The sequence below is a fragment of the Pyrgilauda ruficollis genome, unplaced genomic scaffold (assembly GCF_017590135.1).
Source record: "Pyrgilauda ruficollis isolate IOZ18807 unplaced genomic scaffold, ASM1759013v1 scaffold278, whole genome shotgun sequence".
Classification (NCBI taxonomy): Eukaryota; Metazoa; Chordata; class Aves; order Passeriformes; family Passeridae; genus Pyrgilauda; species Pyrgilauda ruficollis.
In genome coordinates, this window is record NW_024524133.1 from 136,808 (window position 1) to 159,642 (window position 22,835).

General features: G+C 36.3%; 2 protein-coding genes across 5 annotated transcripts in view; both read left to right on the plus strand.

Annotated features, from left to right (window-relative positions):
• The first annotated feature begins 1,552 nt into the window (after window positions 1-1,552).
• NUDT12 (nudix hydrolase 12) lies at window positions 1,553-11,056 on the plus strand. Of its 4 annotated transcripts, none has more exons than XM_041471778.1 (7): window positions 1,553-1,616; window positions 2,430-2,643; window positions 5,276-5,871; window positions 6,834-7,001; window positions 7,946-8,059; window positions 9,415-9,614; window positions 10,865-11,056. In XM_041471778.1, the coding sequence occupies exons 2-7, from the start codon at window positions 2,438-2,440 to the stop codon at window positions 10,973-10,975; spliced, it is 1,395 nt and encodes a 464-aa protein (XP_041327712.1). In that variant the 5' UTR covers window positions 1,553-1,616; window positions 2,430-2,437; the 3' UTR covers window positions 10,976-11,056. The 4 variants fall into 4 exon arrangements, with proteins under 4 accessions (XP_041327712.1, XP_041327710.1, XP_041327711.1 ...); XM_041471776.1 differs by lacking the exon at window positions 1,553-1,616 and adding an exon at window positions 1,632-1,949; XM_041471777.1 differs by lacking the exon at window positions 1,553-1,616 and adding an exon at window positions 1,812-2,061.
• Window positions 11,057-11,363: 307 nt separating this feature from the next.
• LOC121355912 overlaps window positions 11,364-22,835 on the plus strand; it is a 43,691-nt gene continuing 32,219 nt past the window's right edge. The window contains exons 1-2 of the mRNA XM_041471773.1: window positions 11,364-12,782; window positions 14,627-14,736. The gene's annotated coding sequence lies outside the window, so the exon portion shown is untranslated. The remainder of the gene's footprint in view (window positions 12,783-14,626; window positions 14,737-22,835) is intronic.

Genomic DNA, 22,835 nt, shown 5'->3' on the forward strand with positions numbered 1-22,835 from the left:
ATGACATTGCCCTTGAGTAACAGGTTATGTAAATATATACATATACTTATAAACATATATATATATATATATATACACAGTTTTATATATGTAGGTATCTCCAGCTTTATTGCTAAAATAGAAACTTTATGGAGCTTCTGAGAGCCACATTTAAAAACAAGCTGGTGACCTATCATTTTATTACTTGAATACAATGGTGAATATCTTACAAAAGTTCGTATGAGTTAGTTATTCATGTTTAATACAAATCCAAGTGGAAAAACCAATAATGTAATACTGATAGAAGAACGGATGAAGGGGCTGAGAAGGCCTGTTATATTGATAAAAGGGCTAGGAAGGCTGGTTATGGGCAGTTCCAGATAAAAACAAGGACTGGTCACTGATCAGAGTAAGGACTAGCTGCCTGGAGCATCTTAAACTGGCCAAAACTGGCTTTGTGGTCTGGAGAAATGCCAAGGGTCTAAGGAACATGCATAAAGAACAGAGGTGAAAAGTTCAGCACGAAGAAAAGCTCACTTCATCCTAAAGCCCCCTCCGCCCATGACCATCTGGAGGCACTGCGCAGGAGCAACCAAGAGTAGCCAGAGGTGGGGACTATGGAAGGTATTTCCTGGGACTCGTTATAATAAACCTGCCTTTTTGGGGAAACGTTATGAATATGTATAGGCTTTTCACAATTATCTTAAATATTAAATATTACATTTTGTGTATAAAAGTGAGATAAATCACAACAATGGACACACACATTTATGGTGGAATGATCCCTCATGCATCCAGCACACTGAATAGACATACCTACTTTGCAACTTTGCTGGTTGCTTGCTGCATGTCAGAACTGGATTTAGCTTAAACTTGCATTCCAACTTTAGGCAATGGGAATAACAGCAATCTGTTTTGCAGAATTACCCTGTACACGACAAAACTTTTATTTTGACCTTTCAAAACCTACACTTTTTTTTTTTTTTTTTTTTTTTTTTCTGTACTCTCCAGGTGCAAATACACTAAGACAACAGTTCCATGTTCATTTCTATAGGACTAGTATAGCCTCAATTTTCCAAGGTTTTTCTTAGTGAGAGGAAAGCTAATGTCTTTACAAACAATTTGATGGGTGAAGGTGTGGGTGTTAACATCTTTGAAATGGGTCTTAATGCTTATACTAACTTTGGGCAGCAGGTTTGTTGCAGAGCCCAGACAGCTTCTGAGATAGACAAGGGTCTGCACAAGCCTGAACTTCTGATCTTTGGGGATATGTGGTAGGTGGTTCGGGAAGGCTGTACCTTCCTCAGCAACGGGGAAAGGAAGAGGGCAACATGGGGCCTGGAGTTTGGGATAAAATGAGGCTGTGCCCTCTGAAACCTCGAGAGAGAAAATCCCAAGGCCATGTGCCCCTGTTGAGTCCCCCCCTTTATTCAAAAAAAAGTTGAAGGACTTCTCTTTTTGGACATAAACCTCTGGTGTTTGTGGAATATTCCTGACATTAGTCATGACACACTTTTGGCTGATTACATCATCCTGATTTCGCCACTAACTCTTCTCGCCGCCATATCAGTTGCTCCACCTTTTTCACTACTACTTCCGCATTCTGTTGCCACTGACCTTTGTCTTCTGCTAGCACGGTAAAGCAATGCTAAAAATAATCTGATCATTTTTCTATAACCACTGAAATTCCTACCCGGCGGACAAAATGGCTGTTTACCCTTTAACCCTGTGCATCGATCCGACTCCGCCCGCAGCGGCGCTCAGGGAACGACTGGCAATTCCCACCGAGAGCACGCAGCGTGTCAAGCCCGGCGCCCGCCGGAGGGGCCGGTTGTGGCAATCGCGCTCGCACACGCTCAGTCCCTTTCGCGCTCCGTTTCTCTCGGGCTCGTGCTGGAGCGGGGCTTCCCCCGCAGCGCTGCCGTGTGCGGTGGGAACGCGCACGGGACCTGGCTGCCCTCGGAGGCCGCGTACGGTAACGGGCCGCGCTGTTGGAGCCGGGTCGCGGCCCTGGGGAAGGGAGTGGAGCGGGACCTGCGGGAATAGAAGGTCGCTGTGTTGCGCAGCGGTCCCGGCAGCAGGGTGTGTGTGTGTGTTTGTCTGTCTGTGTGTCTGTCTCTCTGTGTGCCTGCGTGCTTTTGGTTTAGAACTGACGATCAGTTTTTTTCATACTCAGAATCTTCATTTCCATAGCGAAATCTCCTGGTCATTAGGCCTCTTTAAAACTGGTTTTGGTTGTTAAGGTGAAGTTTCACTACATTTGGAGATCGGTGGGACAGAGATTTGGAATAACATATCACATCAATCACAAGAATTTATTATGTCTGTATTTTTGGTAATAATACTGATCTTCAGTACAGCATTAAAGTTCGATCTTTTACTTAAATCATCTTAGTAGTGGGAGGTACACTCTCAGGCTTTTTTTTTTTTTTTTCTTTTTTTAATCTTAGAAGGCACAATGACTGACTTTGAAAAGAACCTGCATCAGGACATGGTTTCTCAGCTGCATGGCTTTGCTGCTGCTGGAGACGCAGCCAGGCTGAAGGTGCTGCTCAGGCACTCCCCATCACTGGTCAATGCAGCCACAGGGAATGGCTGGACAGCCCTCATGTATGGTGCTAGAAATGGACACCTCGAGGTTGTGCAGGTTCTTCTTCAAGAGGGGTAAGCTGTTTAGCACATGCCATTCAAGAGCTCTGCTATGCACCTTTTTTTTTTTCTTGCCCGTATCAGTTTTGTCTCAGAAATAAATTTACCAGATAGATAATGGCAGAATTTTCAGAGCTAAAACTCAGGAAAATGTGTTCTGTGTCAGTTTATAACTGGGTTCTGCTATTGCATCATGCTTTTTTTTTTCTTAGCATATTTGTTAAGAAAGTCTGAAAGTTGTAAGCATCTCTAAAGTTACTCCTTTGATATTCAAGGCTATGTTGCCACTTTTCACAGAGGCCAACAGAATAGAACAAAGTTTGCACCCTAATTCCAGCCATTGTATTGAATATAAATTGCGTGTATTTGGTTGTTCCACTTAAATTTTTTCTCTAAACTTGATTTGTAATCCACTTGAATCTTTGTTAGTGTAGAATGTGTGCTGACTAAGCTTTAGTAGGACATCACAGACTCACTTTTTCCAAAGTTACTTCAAATGGAAAATGCTTTAAAACTAAGTTAGAATCAAATGCATTTAACTGAGTTTAACATTAATAAAGCCCAGGCTGTTCCGTTCTGAACTCCTAGTTACAGAAAAGAGCAAGTTTAGTTCGTTCTCTAGTTAATGACTAACTTCAGACATAGCATTCCACATCCTCCAGTAATCATGCCATCCATTCTTGATTTTTTATTCAGTCATACCCAAGACCTGTAGCCTGTGTTGGGGCTCAGAGTGGGGCATTAGATAAACCATTGGTTTCTATTATAATCAGTACATTCCAGTATGTAGAGGATATCTTAGTGCAAGATATTGTCTATTGAGAAATCTTTTGAGATGCTGGGGAATATATCAGTTGGTAAATAGGATTACAGTTTTTAACTTTAGCTTTTCTTTAAAAAAAAAAAGTGAATATTGCTTTTAAATGTCCTTTTTGTGGTTGCTCTGTTAGGCAATTGACTATAGTTCATAAGATGATGCTGTACCGTCATTGATCTTCTTTTAGTTAATGCTCAGAATAATTATTTTGACAATTATAGCTGCTGGTTGTGCAAACATGAATGTCTATGAAGATAATATTTCATAACATCAGAGACAATAATTCTAGAAATCTAGTCAGTTGTTTTTTGGTCACAGAATAGTAGCATCATAGAATGTCCTAAATTGAAAGGGACCCACAAGGATTAAGTCCCACACATAGTTCTGCACAGCACTGTCTCCAAGGATCACACCATGTGCCTGAGAGCATTGTCCAAACCTTACTGATCTTGGTCAACCTTGTTGCTGTGAGTGCTGCCCTAGGGAGCCTGTTCCAGTGCCCAGCCACCCTCTGAGTAAAGAACATTTTCCTGATAGCCAACCTAATCCTCTCCTGAGAGAGATTCATGCCATTCCCCTGAGTCCTGTTACTGGCCATGAAAAGAATTGCTTTAGCAGCAAAAACTTGTAATTTAAGTTTTGAATAGTTTTTTAAACAGTATACTCAAATTCCCTCAAAAACTGCTGCGTTTAATATAAAATCTCAAAATGGTCTTGCCTGTGGTACAGTTAACTGCATATCAGCAACATTAATATTACTGGCATCTTCTGGTTTTAAAAACTGATGGGTCTGGTACTTACTACATAATTTGTAGTTTACAGTGACATTTCTGTTTTACTGACCAATTTAAGATTAGCAAATAATTAAATTGTATTATTTTGACCTCCCAGTCAACCTCAACCTATTTAAAATTCGGGTTTATTTTTGGTTTTAGTATTTAAATGTATTGTGAGGCAACATTCCCTTACCTGTTTCATTTTGCAGATATCTTGGTAACAAAAAGATCCCTACAGGAGCCAGCTTCTGTCGCTAATGAGAGGCTGTAGTCTTGATTCTATTTTTCTGTAAATCATCCGGAATTATCAGTTAGAAGGGACCCACAAGGATCAACTCTTGCAGCTGCGCAGGTCATCCCAAGAATCCCACCATATACCCATGTGTTTGAAAGCATTGTCTAAACATTCCTTGAACTCCAGCTTTGTGTCCTGTCACTGGTCATCAGAGTGAAAGGAGTAGTACCTGTGCCTCTGCTTTCCCTTGTGGGGATATTGGACATCCCGATGAGATCTGTCTTCAGTCTTCTTTTCTCTGGGCTGAATAAGCCAATTAACCTCAACAGAATATTTTATTGTAAATGCTCTGTTGCTGCTTCCAGGACCTTCTAGAAAGTAATCCTTGTTAGGCTTCTTTTTTTTCTTTTTTTTTTCTTTCATTTTGATTACTGATTATGAGTAACAGACCTATAACCTGACTTTCAAAGCTCTTGTCTTGAGCCATTTTTTAATGATACTTTTAATGATACAGTATGTGGAATTTTAATAAATTCATTGCCTTTGTTCTGCTTCATGAATTTTGGTGAATGATAATCTGGAAAGGATCAACAAGAAAGGATCAACAAAAAGGTGAAATACAGCCTTGGCAAAAGAAGAAGTATATTTTATCACCATGATCCTAAACATTTTGCCTAAAGATTATCCCAGTGTAGACAGTGTCTAGAAGTTCTTGTACCTTAATAGTGTCAGATGCATATGTTGTAAGAATAATACAGCAACAGGACCCTTCCTAAACATATTTACTCTGGTAACCTTAGCTCTTTTCTGTTTATTCAGGTGTGACAGATCCATCGTTAATAAATCAAGGCAGACAGCTCTGGACATTGCTAAATTTTGGGGGTACAAACACATAGCTAATTTGTTGGCTAATGTGAAAGGTGATCAGAAACCTAGTTTTTTGTCAAATGGTGTGAAAGAATACGAAAATTATTTTGGCATGACACTTCTGGACAGAAGGAGTGATAAAAGAGCAGATTCTAAGTGGCTGAGTAAAAAACAAAGCCATCCAGCTACAGTGTACATCCTCTTCTCAAATCTAAGTCCCTTGGTTACTTTGGGTGGGGGAAGGGAGAGCTCACAGCAACCAGAAGTAAAGCTTTGCAGGCTGTGTCACAAGGATGTGGAACAGTGCATGAACCAAACTGAAGAATGTACCTTGATTTTTCTTGGAGTGGACCTGCAGTTTGACATGAACCTGATGGCTGCTTGCAATGAAAGAATTCAGCAAGAAAATGAAGAAGATGGGTTAGTTGCTTGGTTTGCTCTTAGCATAGATTCTGCTTCTGCTGAAAAATTTAAACATAAGCATGAGGACTGTTACTTTCTTCACCCGCCGATGCCAGCACTACTGCAGTTACCTGAAAAAGAAGCTGGTAAGGTGCATAAAATGCAGCAAGTACAAAATGTATAGTCAGATACATTTTGGTGTTCCCTGAGGTATAATTCAAAGAAAAGACAAACCACTGCAAAGAAATTGTGTTTCCAGTGGCTTTAGAAATATTTTGATTTTAAAAACCTGGTAGTGGTTTTGTGAAGAATTTTGTATGTAAGAACGTGTGCATTTGCAAAGGACTAATTTCTTCAATGACAGTATTGGACTGTAAAACCTATTGATCATCATGGGTTTTAAAGAGTACTATTTAAGTATTAATGTGCAAACATTATAAACGTAAAAGAAAAAAAATCTGTCATTACTGAGTTTTCAGTAATGAAATTGTTAATTAAAATTAATAATTAAGAAATTATTAATTACAAGAAATGAGAACCTGAGTCCTTCATAACAGTGTGTTATGACACACATATGACAAGGAAGTGTTGAAAAGTCAGGATGCCAAAGTGAATTTGTGTTAGTAAGGACAATAACAACAAATGTTGTTAATGATTGCTGTCATAGCAGTTTTGTTTTTACATAAGGATAAAAGGAAAGCTTGACTTGAACCTTAAATTTAAATGGAACAATGCATTATTCTGTCAATACCTGTAGAACCCCTAAAATGGTCATCTGAAAAAGACTTTATCCATGTAGTTTTGGCAGTTTGCCTACTCAAAGTGTCTTGTGTGAGAAACAGAGTATATTGATCTGGATGAATTTCTTTCCGAATGTGTGTAAATTGCCCTGTAGCTCTTTAATACCATGTTCTATTGCATTTGTTATGCTGCAAAGAAAAAGGTCTGCTTAACTCATACTGCTCAAGTTTTCTTTTAGCCGTGATTATGATTCAAACCACACTCTGATTTTTTGTGTTAAATCTCAGTACTTGATTTTTCTATGCTGTTAAAAGCTTAACATGAATTAGTATTTGATTTTGTGCATTTTCAATGTATTGTTTTAAAGGAGTAATAGCCCAGGCAAGATCTGTTCTAGCATGGCACCACCGTTACCGATTCTGCCCAACATGTGGGAGTGCAACCAAGATTGAAGAAGGGGGTTACAAGAAAACTTGCTTAAAAGAAGATTGTCCCAGTCTCCAAGGAGTTCACAACACATCATATCCAAGAGTTGGTGAGAATACTCAAAAGCGGCTTGCATGTAAATTAGTTGCTTGTAAATTGCTATGCATGTAAATCAATTTATTTCTAGTTATTTCAGCTTCTTACGTCTGTCCTAGGTCTTCCATACTTGCTTCTCCACAGGTTATGTGTGTCTCGGCTCTGTTTAAGATTAAGTAGTTCAGGCTTGTCTTTCTTGCACTAGTCTGTGATACAGAATTGCTGTGACAATGCTAACCTTATTTCAACAAGTACTGTCAGTTAGAAGTTCCAACAGTATAAATGAGTATAAAGGGTCACATTTTACTTTATTACTTAAAACTAGATGACAATAAAAAGGGGAAAAGATCATGGATTGATGGGGTGCTTAGACCAATAGGAGAAATACTAAGTTAGAAAGAAAAAGACAGATACAATGACCAGAAGTGAGAAAATTTGTCAAAGTGCAACATCATATGAGAAGCTGATAGTAAAGAGTAAACAAAGTCAAAGGTGGAAAGTAGTCAGTACTTAGTATTTGCATTGTCAGCAAAGTGTCTAGTTATTTGGTGTTTAGTCAAAAAGACATTGTTCCGACCTCTGTGGTGAAGAGAAGATGATAATAAATGAGTTTGTTGCAGAAACTGTTTGTATATGCTGGATGCATAGGTTAGCACTGCTGATACTCTTAGCAGATTGTGTCCTTTGGTTACAGGTAATTTCTGTCCTGCATTTCAAGCCTTGCTAAGTAAGCAAGGTTCTGCTTCTACTAAGCATGTATGTTGCCAAATGAAGAGGTGTCTTGAGTGGAGGGTAACCCCTAAGTGAACTGAAATAACAGTTTACTCTGGGCACAGACACAATTATGATTTCAATATAATTTTTGACTTTATGTGCATTGGTATGGAACAGACTAGAAGTTTTTACTGCATTAAGTCTCTCAAATGTTGAAGTATATTCATTTCATGTCCTTTGCAGATCCTGTTGTGATAATGCAAGTCATCCATCCAGATGGCAACCATTGCCTTTTAGGTAGGCAGAAGAGATTTCCCCCAGGAATGTTTACCTGCCTTGCTGGATTTGTAGAACCTGGTGAGTAATTTAATTTTCCTTTATCAAATGTATTTTCTCAAGGAAATACCTTTACAATTACAGAGGAATATAATTTGTGTCTTAAATTGAAGTTTTTTTGCTTCCTGATAGAAGAGTTGTTACAATAAGTACACTCATTCTGTACTTTGCAGCTGCTGATTTATTTTTAAAGAAGTGAAGAGCAACTTGAATAAATAAAAATACTGAACAGTTTTCAAATCATGTAGTCTTAAATCACTACTTAAATGAAAAAAAAATTATTTTAAAACACGTCACCTTGGCTGGTCATACTTAGCAAAGGATTTTAGCATAGGAAAAGTAAGTGTTAAAGTGTAAGTTAAAGCTAACATGAAGTTAAACATATGCTTATGTGTTTAGGGCCTGATTGATTCTGTGGAAGATAAGTAGAAATTACATAATTCTAAAAGAAAGATAAAGAGATATTTCAATAGCTATGTCAAGTGATAATAGTTAAATTAGTTACAATTATGAGTATCTGCAGAACAACTTGTAAAATATTCTTGTATTGTGAATAGATCTTTATCACCAGGGAAATTGTAGTGAGTAAATATATTCAGTAAATATATGCAGGCTGACATACAGTGACAGCGTGAAGAAGCTTATTCAAGTATCACTTGAAAGAAGTCAAGATATTTATTTCTGATGGGTGGACCATGTCCTTTAATGAACCTGTAATCAGTGATTACAGCACAGTACATGTGTGCCTATGTGGGCTGGTGACCATCAGCATTCCACACACATACATCTACAGTTTTCTATGGATATGGAAGCAAAGCTTTCCATTGCAGTTTCAATTTACAGTATTGTCCGCATGTGTTAAGACAGTGAAGAATGAGTCAGGCAAAGGGAATAATACAACACAGAAATGTGAGCAAGTATTCTAAATCTCTGTTTTCTTGTTTTGTAATTCTAAATACTGATTTTTGGAGTTGTAGTACATGCTGTTGCAATCACACTGAAAATCCAGAAATTAACACGGTCCTAGTTACAAATTAATATTTCAAGAATAATTATAGGAATTATGTATTTTCTACCTAATTTTTGACATTTTAGGTATAGTGATAATGGTTTGTGTGTATAATGAATTATCAATTCAGGAAATAAATATTATTATGGAGAAATTACTACACTTTATTTTTAAAGTTCCATTTTTCTTTTTATCTTTTTATACTTTTGTGTCTTGCGCTGAGGTCTTTGCCCTGATCTGTGAACTAGATCTTTATAGATAATTGCCTTGGGCAGTTTCATATCTTTTGAGTCAGTTCAAAGCACAGCATGTGATCATTGCTTGGAGTATTTTCATTACCTGCTTGTTCTTTGCTCTTTTTGATTAGGTGAAACCATAGAAAATGCTGTTCGAAGAGAAGTAGAGGAGGAGGCTGGAGTCAAAGTTGCCTGTGTTCAGTACGTCTCTTGTCAGCCATGGCCAATGCCCTCCTCCCTAATGATTGGCTGCTTAGCTGTTGCAGTGTCCACAGAAATTAAAGTTGACAAGAATGAAATAGAGGATGCCCGCTGGTTCACTAGAGAACAGGTGAAGTTCAATTTTATTTTCTTCTTCTATTGATTTGTCTGTGACTGTATTGTTTCTGGCATACAACAGACACTTGCTTTTTCAGCAAGTCAAATGAGCATGTGTCCTCTTCATTTTATCATTCTATAGTTGCATTATATTGTCATTGTAGGTTAGACACAACCAGAAAAAGGTATTCAGAGTGATGTCTGAGTTACTTGCAAGATCATTTTATGGTGTTTTTGCCAGTTTGTTCTTCACCTTTCCCTTCTGTGAGATAGTAATTTTAACCCATGTCCTTAGCGAGCCCGTGCTTTTTATGCAGTTGTAGTATTTAATAGCATTATTCATTACAGTTTCTCCAAGCAGTCATGTTGCCAGATTTGCTGTGAGGGTGGAAGTTAAAGGACTCTGGGAGTTCATTAGATTGAATATCTTTTTTCATACTGTACTTTTTTAATATTCTGTTACTAAATGCAGCTTACTGTGCATTAATAAGAAATCCTATGCTTAGCTTCCATCAGTAGTTAAAATATAGTCAAATAAAAGTGAGGCAGAAAAGACTTTCACAGAAGTATTTCAGTTCATGAGTAAAAGTAAAAATTGCTTGCACAGTTTAGTTTTCACAGGTTTTCCTATAGGCAACTTAGGAGCTAAGCTTTTAATAACACTGGACATCTGCCTAGCAGTTCAAAGCGTTTTGACTGTAAGTCACCTTGAAGGCAAAGTTAGTCACCTACAATGAATGTGTTTGTGTTAACACTGAGAGCATTATTTTAAAGGAATATCAGTTCTGAATACAACTAGTCCCATGCAGATTGGGCATACAGCTGGAAATATGCTTCACAAATGTAATGAAATGTATTCACATGTTATTTGCAGCTGCTTCAGAAGACCAAGAAGACACATGTCCGTGGCGCTACATGTAAACATTAAAATAATTATTTTTGTCACAGTGTAGAGCACTATCTGGTGGTCCTTGCCATAAAAAGGCTTCACAGAAACCTTAAATAGTATACTAGCGGTCTCCACATTTCTGTTAGGAAGAAGGTATCCTTTGGAGCACAATAAGCTCAAAAATGTCATAATTCACGCAATGTTGGACTTTCTCTGCATTTATCTTGGAGAATCTTAGTAGCTGTTTAATAGGTATAGCAATGGTAGACTGATGGATCATTATATGAAGATAATTTCTGCATTAATACAGAGTTAGATTCTATATAGTTTATAATGCTCTCTTCTAAAGATAAAAAAATCTGCTTTTATTGCAGGTCATGGAAGTTCTCATTAAAGGAAACCAACGTTCTTTCTTTATACCACCAAGTCAAGCTATTGCACACCAGTTGATGAAACATTGGATTGGAATGAATGCTAATCTTTAGTTCTACTAATTGATTTATTTAAGTTACTTCTTCCATTGAATGCTTAATTAGGAATAAATTAGAACTGTTTTGTCTAGTGAATGTGTAACCAAGTGATTTTAAATAACCAACTTTACATTGGTTCCAGGGCTAAACTATGCAAATCTTTGTAGGTGTTTTCAGACCTGAATTAGATTTGGACAAAACCCAATAATTATCCCAAGCAAGCAAGCACCAAATAAATAGAATTGGTACCTTGTTGAGTTCAGGCTGTGTTTCTTACTCTGGAATGAAATTATTACGCCTTTTTCTTTACACTTTATATGTTTGATTTGGTCTTCCCCCACTGGAAGGAGTCACAGCATTACAAAGAGGGCTGTCTGACCTTGCCTGCTGTTTGAATTGTCTACTTATATCCTCCTCTTTGGCCTTAATTGTTTCTTTCTCATTTTTGCATATCTCCATTTTTTAAATTTGACCTGTCACAGAAATCTACATTCAGTGCTGAAAGCCTTACCAAGTGTGGTTATTTTAAAGTTAATAGCATATGTAGGTAGTCAATATGTGGTACTTTTATCCTTTATATTAACAACCTAATTTGTGTTAATGCTCAAAGCAGAGCATTTACTCGTCCGTTCTGACTTGGCCTGCACTTACCCAGTTGTATGTCAGCCTGAATTTAAAGGTATAACACAATACTTTGTTTCTGAAAAAGGTGTTGGAGAACCATCCCCAAATGCCTACATATTAGTGTTTTTATAAGATAATAATGTACTTATTGATGCTAGGCAGTGAGTAATTTAATTCTCTGATAATTAGAAATGAAATTATAGAATAATGGAGAAGTAAGAACAAGATGTATCACAAAATATGAACAAAGTTTTTTATGGAAATAGAGATGGTAAGGTTGTTACTTCTATTAAGAATCTTATGGTTGAAAGAAGTATATTAACTGCAGCTATAAGACTGGGATAGCAATATGTTAATTAAAGTATCGATTTATGTGTTTTTAATGCTGCAGTTCAGATTTGTGCCTTAACTTACCAAGTTATTTAAGATAATGTTGATATTCTAAAAAGAAAAGTATACTAGTTTATTATTAATTTCGTAATGCAATATTCATGGTCTGTCGTTCTGCAGTCATTGCAGTGATATCAAAAGAAATGCAAATGACCTGAGGAAATTATAGTGACAAATGTAAACTTACTATTTTATTATTTGTTTATTTGGAGCAATTTAAATTGTTTTTAACAGTGAATGATGTAATATTTTTTCCAAAATTCTCAGCAACCTAGGATCATTAAAACTGTTGTACAAATCCCGATGGTTCTTTGTTTTCCCCATCCATGTCACACTATGCTCAGCAGTTTTCATGGGTTTTTTGTAAGGCAGTACCTAAGAAACTTTAAAGCAAGAAGCCTTCCTGACAGATTTGGAGTATTTGACATATTATGTTGCTTCATTCTCTTCCTTGTTTTAGCCATACATACAAATAAATACAGGTTATCTCTTGTCTGGCAAGGAGAAGGAAACAATACCCTGCTTCCCTTAAAAATTGCTTTTACAGAGAAGGCGAATTATGGAAAGCTGTCATAGGCCACATATACCAGCATGACTGTGCAGTAACAATGGCAATTATCAGTTGCAGGTTGCTCGTAGAGTGAAGGAAGATATTGGAAAGTATGCAAAAAGTAGTGGAAGCTAAGCAATGAAAGGAAGTTTTAACTAGTGCTGTGGTGATTACATTCAGAGAGACGAACAACAAAGCAATGAGGAGCCAGATGGAAGAGGGAGGATAAAGCATAGAGCAAATATAGGTAGCATAAAAGTAAGTAGTTTATGATTTTGAGATAGCTAAATGTAGATGACTAAGACCCATAGGAATACTTTTGGAACTATTGGAATAGTTTTTTGTGTAGAATATTATGGTGAGTGGCTATAGAGATGTGCTTCTAAAAGTGAAACTCCAAACACACTATTCCTGACCAATACTGATGTTAATAATCTGCCTAAATTTTTTTTTGAGAATCTGTATACCAGTAAATATCTGCAGTTACAATGCTAATAAGTAAATTGAAAATGTACACTTTTCTTTATGAAGAAAAACAGAAAAATAATTATTAATATGACAAAAGGAACAGCACTTAAATAATCTCTGATTTTGAGAGTAATATTTTAATGATCTTTCAAGTCTAATTACTTAAGTGTGTCAATGATTTCTAGTCTTCATACATTTTCAAAATCTAAGCCAAGCTCTTGAAAAAGGTTTTGAAGCTTTCTTTTCCTTTTTCCCTTACCAAGAGGGTAATTCAATTTGCAGGGAAGAAGACAAATCTAAGAAAACTAGTTAGATAAATTTAATCTACTTAAGAAAAGATTTTTCCTAGATTTTTGTTGCTTAATTTGCCCAATTTGTAGTTCAGGGTTTGAATTTATTTCGAAATTACCCATACGTTTTTTGAAGGATAGCTACTATTTGCAGTTTACGCGGGAAATGTCAAATGTCAAATTGAAGAGCCAAATGCTGTGGTTCAACTACAGCAGTTCAGGAAAGTGCCAAATTAAATATAGGTGCAGTTGAACAGAGTGTAGTGGTTCTGACTGGAGTATTGTGTGGGCAGCACCTGCAGAAGATCTCAGTAGTTCAACATACTCAAAAGGCAGCCGCAGCTTCGGAAGCAGGCTGTTTCTTGCCACAGTGTTAATGCAGTAAATTAAGAGAATAGTGTTACTTACTAAAAAGAGTGGGTTTTTTTTCTGCACTGTGAGTAATGATCTGTCTCTTTTCTCCCTTGCTTGTACAATGGTATGAGACCAAAAAGAGTACTCATGATATCACATGTACAAGGCAGAAGATTCTGGAGATGTCTTTTATCCCAGTTTGCCTGTGTATTAAACAGAACTACGTTCTATTCAATATATAATTTGAAAATATTTTATATGTCTTTATAATAATTTACAGATAATAGAAATAGTAGCTTAATAAAGCAGGAAAAATAATTAGGTCTTTGATATTTCTAATGAAACTGTAATCTCATGCAGTGTAATGGATGACATTTTATGTAAGTATAATACTGGTTATGGTACTTTTACAAACTTTGCATTTGTCCGAATAGACATACTTCTTTTAAATCACTTTTCCTTCTGGATATATGTAAGCACGTGAAAAGTAGAATCATTCCAGTGTTGATTCTGTAATTTCAACATTATGTTTTCTATGGGAGCATTGGCAAGTCAATAAATTATTACATTGAAGTCTGCAAGACGTGAGGGAAAAACAGGTCAATGTCAACAGGCTGATTAAAGGTAGACCAGTCATGATGCTTCATGGAATTAAATATACTAATCAGATTCTGAGCTTAGCAGACAGAAATAGAAAAAGAAGTGGAACAAGGCTGTGAACATTCCTCCCTCTTTTATCTTTAATTTTAATTAGGTAATCTGATTGATTAAGACTTTTCAGATGGAGCTGGCATTTTGTAGCTGCTGGGTAATTTAGTTGTTATTTTTATTATCTGCTTTAGTTATAAAGAGTTAAATAAGTGGTAGTCCTTTATTGCTTCATTGGTTTGAACGATATGTGTATACTGTATATCATTGCTGACTGGGTTTGATGGTACTGACGGGGGTAAGTCTAAAGAAAAAGAAAATTGAATTTGTTATCCTGTTAAGCCTTAGGAAGACGGCCAAACCATCCTTCATGAGCTTAGAAAAGCAAACTGTTTACAGACAGTCCATAACAGCAAGCATCTGAGGAAAATGAATATTGGCTTGTGGCAATGGTAAGTATAAACCTTTTTTCATTAAATTAGACTATTTTAGTTAGTATTCTGTAGCTACTACTTGTTACAATTCATCATAGATTTTGTTAAATTGGAATTCTGCAGATTTTTTCCATAGTAAGAAAATATTACTGTTTTCCTAAATGATAGACTTTTAAGATGGACATTTGATTCCTAAGTCTGTATTGGTTATCTTATTTTAGCATATAAGTACTACAAATTTAGTGGTATATAATTTTGGAAATTAAAGCCTACCTGTATGAACTTGGATTTGTTAGAAGTATTGCCTTTCTGCAAAACCAGTTTCACATTGGAATATGAAGAGTGCTATGATAAGACTACAGAATTAGTAATCAAGAAGGAATATTGAGAATTGAGAGAGGAGGATGCTGTTGAGTAGAGAAGCTTACATTTTCATTTTTCAGCACTTAAGTAAGCCTGGATAGTAATTTTTTTCCTCCTACCATTTCATCATCTTGCAAACTAGGCTACCTTTGGTAAAGTACATCCCTATTTCTTTCTAACAAGAGAAGCATTCTACATTCGGCTAAGAAATGTAGGTATTTTCTCAAGACCTCTGCCAAAGCTAAAACAGAGTGTATGAAATAAGCATCTCAAATTATTTTGTCACTCTAAGTCTAAATTGCTCCTTATTTATTTTGTGTGAATTGCTCGTCTGGAGAAAGTGACCCTGGAAATTGCATGGTCAGAAAATATGGTTCCCATTTTAGACACCAGAAGTCAAATCCTAGAAGTTAGGATAGGGTGACAGATTTTGCCCATATTGCATTCTATGAACAATAGAATATTTTTCATACATAACGGTAATTTATATTTTATACTCCCAGACATTCTGAAAATAAAAAAACCACCTTGTTTTCAGATAAAATTTTTATAGTGTGCAATTACTCTGTAGGGTGTTTTTGGTGGGCTGAGTTTTTAGTATAAGCAAGTACTTCGAATTTACCTGATTTCTGTTAAAGAGGGACGAGGAATTCTGAAGCTCAAATAAATTGGAGTAATTCAGAGGCTGAGAAAGAATTACAGTACTACACTGACAGCTTTCACTATAGCACCTATGTTTCATTATTGAAAATGGTTGTTACAGTTGTTAATGTATGTTATAGTGAGATTTCTACGAGTTTCACTATTAATCGTTGCATCACATCTGGAGGGTATTTCCCATACCTGCTGTCATTTTTTGTACTGACAAAGCATGAATTGCATAGATAGCACTCTAAATACCAGAATGACAAACTCACTGACATGAACAGGCTAATCCAGCTGATACACAGTTTAGAAGGTTTTCCTTTGGTCCTTAAAATAGGAATAACAGATGTCCAACACTGCAAACAGAAATGGCAGTTTATGTGATTTTTAAAACATATTTTCAGAGCTTTTGGTGAAGGAAAGTTATTTTATGCAGTAGAAAAGAGAGGTAATGCACAGCAAATTCTGTTCTCTATTTATAAATATGTTTCTACTTATTTGATAATAAATACATGAACATCCATTGTAGTAAAATGTAGAAATATTAATTATTTAGTAATTGAATCATGATGGAATGTTTTATAGACCATTTACAACACAGAGGCTACCTACTAGTCTGTTGCAGTGTAAGGCAGTGCACATTTTTAAATGAAGGTAAAAATGAAAAATGCTGCTGCAGAAATTAAGTATTTCCAACATCTAAAATAAATGTTTATCTTTATTAATACATCATTTTGTCTTTTGTTGCAAAAGCTCAAAATAATTAACCAAAAAGCAAGATTACTTGATAGGTAGACAGGAGCTTTACATGACATGAGTTTTACATATGATTTAGCAGAATTTAAAAAAACCAAAAACAACTGACTTCACTTCTCCCTAAAAAAGCAGAAATGCCTGGGTATATACAGCCCATGATTACTAATCTGTATTTCTCTACAACTTTGCCAGCGCTTGCATTCTCAGCACTGAGTTAAAATAATCTTGAAAACATTGGACTGACTGCAATTGTAGTAGCATTTTCTGAATCTAAAGTGAAGAGTATCCTGTCTGCGGGGAGACAGCTTTAATATATTGGAGAGAATAATATAACTATTATTTATTTTCAAAAGATCGGTCAGAATCTATTCAGCATTTCATAATGTGTCCATTTCTACTTGTAGAAAAGTCAAAAATAATGCAAAATCTAATTACATGGGGTTTGGGTTTCCTATATATGTGGATTTATGGCACACAGTAGTTTAGACAGTAACCTTCCATCTGAATCAGAACGGAAGATATACTGACTGGTGTTTGCTATCTTTTCGTGGTCTGAAAAAAAAAAAAAAGGATCCTGATTTGGTGTGCTTATTAAAGTGCCACTGTAGCAGTGAGGAACAAAGTGACACAGACCCCCTTATGCATACAAGGGAAATCCCTTTATTGTAAAAAATCACATCCTTTTTAAGCCTTTAATCTCTACCTCACATTACTGAAACAAAACCGAGACTTAACAGAAAGAAGGCACCCACTGGCTGGCTCAGCTGCAGTGCTGCTGTCCTTGCGTCCTGCTATCCATTCAGCTTCCTGCTCATACACTGTCCACGTGTTCCTCCAGCCAATCGCAATCTCACTTCCAAATGACTCTCTCCTCAGTCATAACTGCCTCTCACCTCTCAGCCAACTTCCAACCATCCAGCCTGCAGCTGTGCCTTTCCCCTGGGGCCTTCTGGTGAGCATAAGCCTTAGCAACTTTAATAATTGTAACCCCATATTCTACATCTCCCCCCTCCTTTTTTGTTAGGTAATGGAAACCTAAACAACTGGTAAGACATTAATAACAGTGACAACAATAATGACTATAACAACTGTTCAAAACGTGTAAGATACGCTTACAACATAGTAACTATATACACATCAATTCAGGATGGTGTGACAAAAGGCCACCCATATCGTGAAGGAATCCACTCCACGTGATGGCCTGTGGAGAGGCAGGCATATCCTCATCCCCATGTCAGCAAGGCCAGCGATCCTTTCCATTCTCCAGTCAGTAAGTGCTTTACCATCACAGGAGGTTTTACATGAGCCTCTGTGTCGAAAGGAGACTGCCTTTCACATGCGGTTTGTCCTGTCTCATCATGAAATAAAAAATTGAGAACATACAAGGCCTTAGTCTTTCATGAGGGCACCTCAACTCCCTGCCTCTTTGTTTTTCGAGCAGGGATTTTAAGGTTTTATGGGCACACTCAACAATGGTACCGTTCATGACATAAATTAGTTGATCGGTGGGTCCCAGTACAGCACCTGTTGCAGACTGAGTTCACTGATCCGTGGTTTTTGTGTGTTTCCTTTGGATGCTCTATTATCAAAGCTATGTGGATACTGCCATATATCCACTGAGTTCCATTTGATTGGAACCTGATTGTCTCCGTCTCTCTGGGTGCCTCCCAGTGAACCCCAGCTAGCCCCGGGGAACATCATCTGGGGAGGATAAGGGGATACAAAATCAAAACTATTACAAAGTATTACAAAGTATAAAAGCACACTACAACACCTGATTATTTTCAGATGTAGAGTTCCTATTTTTATTAATTTTACAATGTGTTGTATGGTACTGTTACAGTCCCTGTAAATGGCTACCTTCTTCCTTTTTTCTAGACATTTTGCAGACACTTTTTAAAAGGCCAGTTTTTTCAGGAAAATACATAGGTGAAGCTAAGCAAGTGAAGACAGGATCCATTCCAGCTGAGGCAGAGAGTGAGAAACACTGCTAAGACAGACGTTTTTGATGACACATTTTGTATGTGTTTGACATAAACATTCTTTGACATGAAATGCATTCTACAGTACTTCAGAAATGTGTGTTCAGAAATTATTCAAATAAAATTCTAGTGGAAGCTTCATAAAGAGAAAAAGGCACAACTAGAAGGTATTTCAAAAAGATGTAATTCAATGAGATAAGTAAAAGGTAAATCAGTGATGAGCCCTTTTTGCCAACTCTCTGTGGAACTCAAGACTCCTAACTACTCATTCTAATGACATTGTAAATTATATATGGGGCATCTACTCCAGTGTATGAAATCTAAAGTAGGGAAAATGCTACAAACCACAATCAGTACAGAAAATAAAAATAAGAAATCAAGCAGTAAACTTCAGCATTTGCCTAGAGATATTGGAGAATCTCAGATGGCTCTGAATGATTCTATGGTTTCTGTGGTTTTAACCGTGCCATTTACTTCACTGTGAGGCACTGAAACAGGTCACTCAGAGAAACTGGGATTGCCCCATCCCTGGAGGTGTTCAAGGCCAAACTGGATGGAGCTCTGAGCAGCCTGGTCTAGTGGAAGGTGTCCCTGTCCATGGCAACAGTGTTGGGAAGAGATGATCTTTAAGTTCCATTCCAGCCTGTGATTGTCTAATTCACATTGGAAAATTCAAACTTTAGTAATTAGAGAAGAGAAACTAAGAAGTGAGAGATGGGACCACACATAGCTAGTAACTTGATAAGCAAAGTCAAAACGATGATTAGTATGAAATAGAAGAATATTGTGAAATACAAAGAGACAAAATGGAAATAAATTACAATTAAATTCAGTGTTATTAAGTTCATATAGGGAAACAGTGACAGAAAAGTAGGATTCTGTATCAAAAGGGAGGAAACAGAAGGGTTTAATGTTGAAACACAGAGGGAAAGAGAAGTTTGAGAAAGGCCTATTTTGGTACGCTGTGACATCATTGGTCTGCAGTCTGTGAGTACTGTAGAATTCAGTAGGGAAGTATTCAATGAGGTGCCACTGAATACATTCATAGCCAAAACCTTCTACAGCATAGGATTCTGAATTATAAGAAAGAGACTTGCAGTCTAAAAGGATCGTTTATATTATCCTGAAAGAGCTTAAAATTTATTTTGTCATCACACCATTCTGATTCAGCATTAGCAAATATATTCTCTGTATTTTCCTTTCTTTTTTTCCTTTGTCTTTTCTGACAGTCTCATCTTTATAGGTTCACTGAACATGGTTGTTTTGAAAACAAAAGAACACAGGTAGTGTGTTCACATAAAATCTCCACTATATAAATATATAAATATAAAGTAAAATAAGTCCTGTGTTTTCAAATTTACGTCCAGTCAGTGTTTTTAAGGCAACTTTTCTTGCATAACAAGATTAACCCAAAGCCATTCATTACATTGATTTAGGGTTTTTTTGTTTTTGCTTTCATTATCACAGAGCTTGTCATCATCTGCATTATCCTGAAGGAAACAGCATTACAGATGTTACCAACAATGAAAATAAACACATTCTAGACAGATATTTACCTGTATTTATAGTGGGATGTAGATATAAATATTTCCAGATAAATCTTTTGCTCAAAATTAGGATGTTATTCTGAGCAAACCCAAGTGCTAATCTATGTAGTAAGAGTAATCTATCATGTAAGAAACTATGTCAATGGACTTTGGCTTCTATTCAGGCAAATGCTGAACATCTCTATTCCCAGTTAAGCTAATTTGTCTCTTGTTCATCTAGTGTCCAGCAGTGGACAAAATAGTTCCTAAGGCAAGGTCTTACCATGCAGTCATGATGCATACAACTAATCCTTGCTCAAGTCTATAGGTCTACTCATGAGTAGGATTCAAGTTGATGAGATTCCTAATTCTCTTACCACATCTCAGCCCCAGGACCAATGAGACAAGAATAAACCAAGACAATGCGTGGGTAGAATAAAGGAAAAGCAAAGAACAGCTGCCTCTTCTGATATGGTAGGCCTTAGAGAAGAAAGGATAAATTAACATATGGAAATATAGTATGGGCAGTAATACTATTATTTGCATCATGAAGTTGTTTCCCGTGTTTTTTTTTAAATTTAAGGTATCAGCAATTTAACACACTGCAGGTACAATAAAAGTAATACGTAAATACTATAATTAATATCCAAGAGCTGATAGACTGAATAGTAAAAACATCAGAGTTGGTAAAACTAATCACAAGCGAACAGTGCAGATAATAATTATAATTTTTATCTACTTACTGCCAAATACAGAAATAATTTTAAAAAATACAGCCGAATCATCCTGTTAACCTATATTGTAAATCTTGTTTTCAGCAAGGCAAAATCTATAATCCTATTTCTATAAACAACTGTGACCTGATTTCTGTTGTTGGTTTCACAGCTGCTTGCTCAGAGTTTTAAATTTTAGAAGGTATTAGACCATTTCAAAAAACCCTAACATGCAGAAAATCAGCACTGTCCACTGTCCAGTTCAATACTTTGAGTGTCCCATGACACCAAATACACATAAATTTGAGTAGTAGTAGAACTCCTGATCATCTCAGACACAGAATTTGCTCTGCAAAGTCAAATTATAGTCTGTCATTACAAAAATAGGACATTTCAACTATGAGGAGAAACTGAAATGAATATGGTTTTCTTTATAACTGATCCAAAATTCTTTCTATCTGCTTAATATTCAAGCATCTTTCTTGCAGTGATGCTTTTTGGGTACTTTTGGTACTTATCTGTTCTTCAATTTATCTTCAACCAAACAAACCATGCCCCCAAAGCCATCATAATGCAAATCTGCTCGCTGCTAACTGATTACAGATAGCCTATTGTTCTTTCCCAAAAATGCGGCCTTAAACACTGCATGTAAAAATGTGTCTTGAGTCTTATCTTGCATTCAGCATTCAGTATAATTCAGAATTTGTTTAAAGAGTAAATTGTGGTGCATATAACTGTAAAAGTAATCAAATATACAGAGAAACTAAAGTAAAACAGGCAGCTATTTTTGATCTGCAGACGGTTTTTAGCAGCATTTTAGTAATGACAATTAGAAATAACATTTCCTACATCGAGGTTAACCATTTCAGGGGAAAAACCCATGGAAATGGAATTTCTGGGGAACAACTGAAAGTAGTATAGCAAATGCAAGTATTTTGGAAATATAACCATGAAGGTCAGGAAGGTGAAGGGAAGGAACTGAGTGTGTAGCATCTTTGTTCGGCTGAATTAAGGAAGTTTCTCCTAGAAGTAAAGACATTTTCCCAGTTTCACCTTAGTGAAATACAACTGAAACCTCAACTGTAACAGTCACATTAGGGTTCTCTTAGTTCCTGAAGTTATGAATATGTGCATCAATCTGCAGATCTTATATATGACACTTCAAATGAGGTTGCTACTCATGGCATACTTGCAACTCTTAAAGACAATATTGACTGTTATCTGAAACTGATGGGCACTCCCTCATGCACTACACTACAAATAGCTACCAGTCCTAGTTCTTGCCTCTGTGTCCTTTAAAGCCTTGTATTTGATTTTAAGGTCATTCTTCCTTCTGAGAACAGAGCTCGGTTGGTGGGTTTGGCTGTCAATCCAAAAGACTAACGACTAAAAACTCCTGGAAAAAGTACAAGTGTATCTTCAAACTGAAAGTGTAAACATTCCAAAGTGCCTGCTGTAAAATGAGTACACCATTTTCACAGTCTGCCTGTAGTGTCTTCCAAAAAGACAAAGGAGAATTGCTTGCATTTTGCAGCCAGCTGATGAATGTAAACTGGTATATTCAGTCATTCAGGCCTCGCACAAAATTTTTCAGAAGTAGAAATTACTGTGTCTTGAAAAAATTTCTTCCCAGTTTTTTGGCTAGCTATGTATCACGGCATACAGTGGCATGTAACATGAATCTTAAAATTTCAGTGTAATTATTCTAAAAGCTTTATTCTTGTAACAAGATTCATATATCCTCATTATTCCAGGTAAGTTTGTGGCCTTAAAAATACACTCCTTCAGCATTCTGAATTATACTGAATGCTCCTTCCAGAATGATGTATTGCATATTCTGATAAAAAAACATCAAAAGACTACTATGACTAATAACACTTGTGATTAGTTGATTTTTCCCAACAAATACTCTATTGATTTCCAAGACCATGCCTATGATGTATTAGGTGTTCAAATACTTCTCACTTCAAAGAATTTCTTCTCAGGAGAAGAAAACAATTATTATTATTATTAAGTATTTTGTTACACATATAAATAAGATTTAATTTAAAATGAATGCTTAAAGCAAAGTATTAATCTCTAAAAACCTGAATCAGATAAAATCATAGACTGTAAAAGATCACTCACTGCTC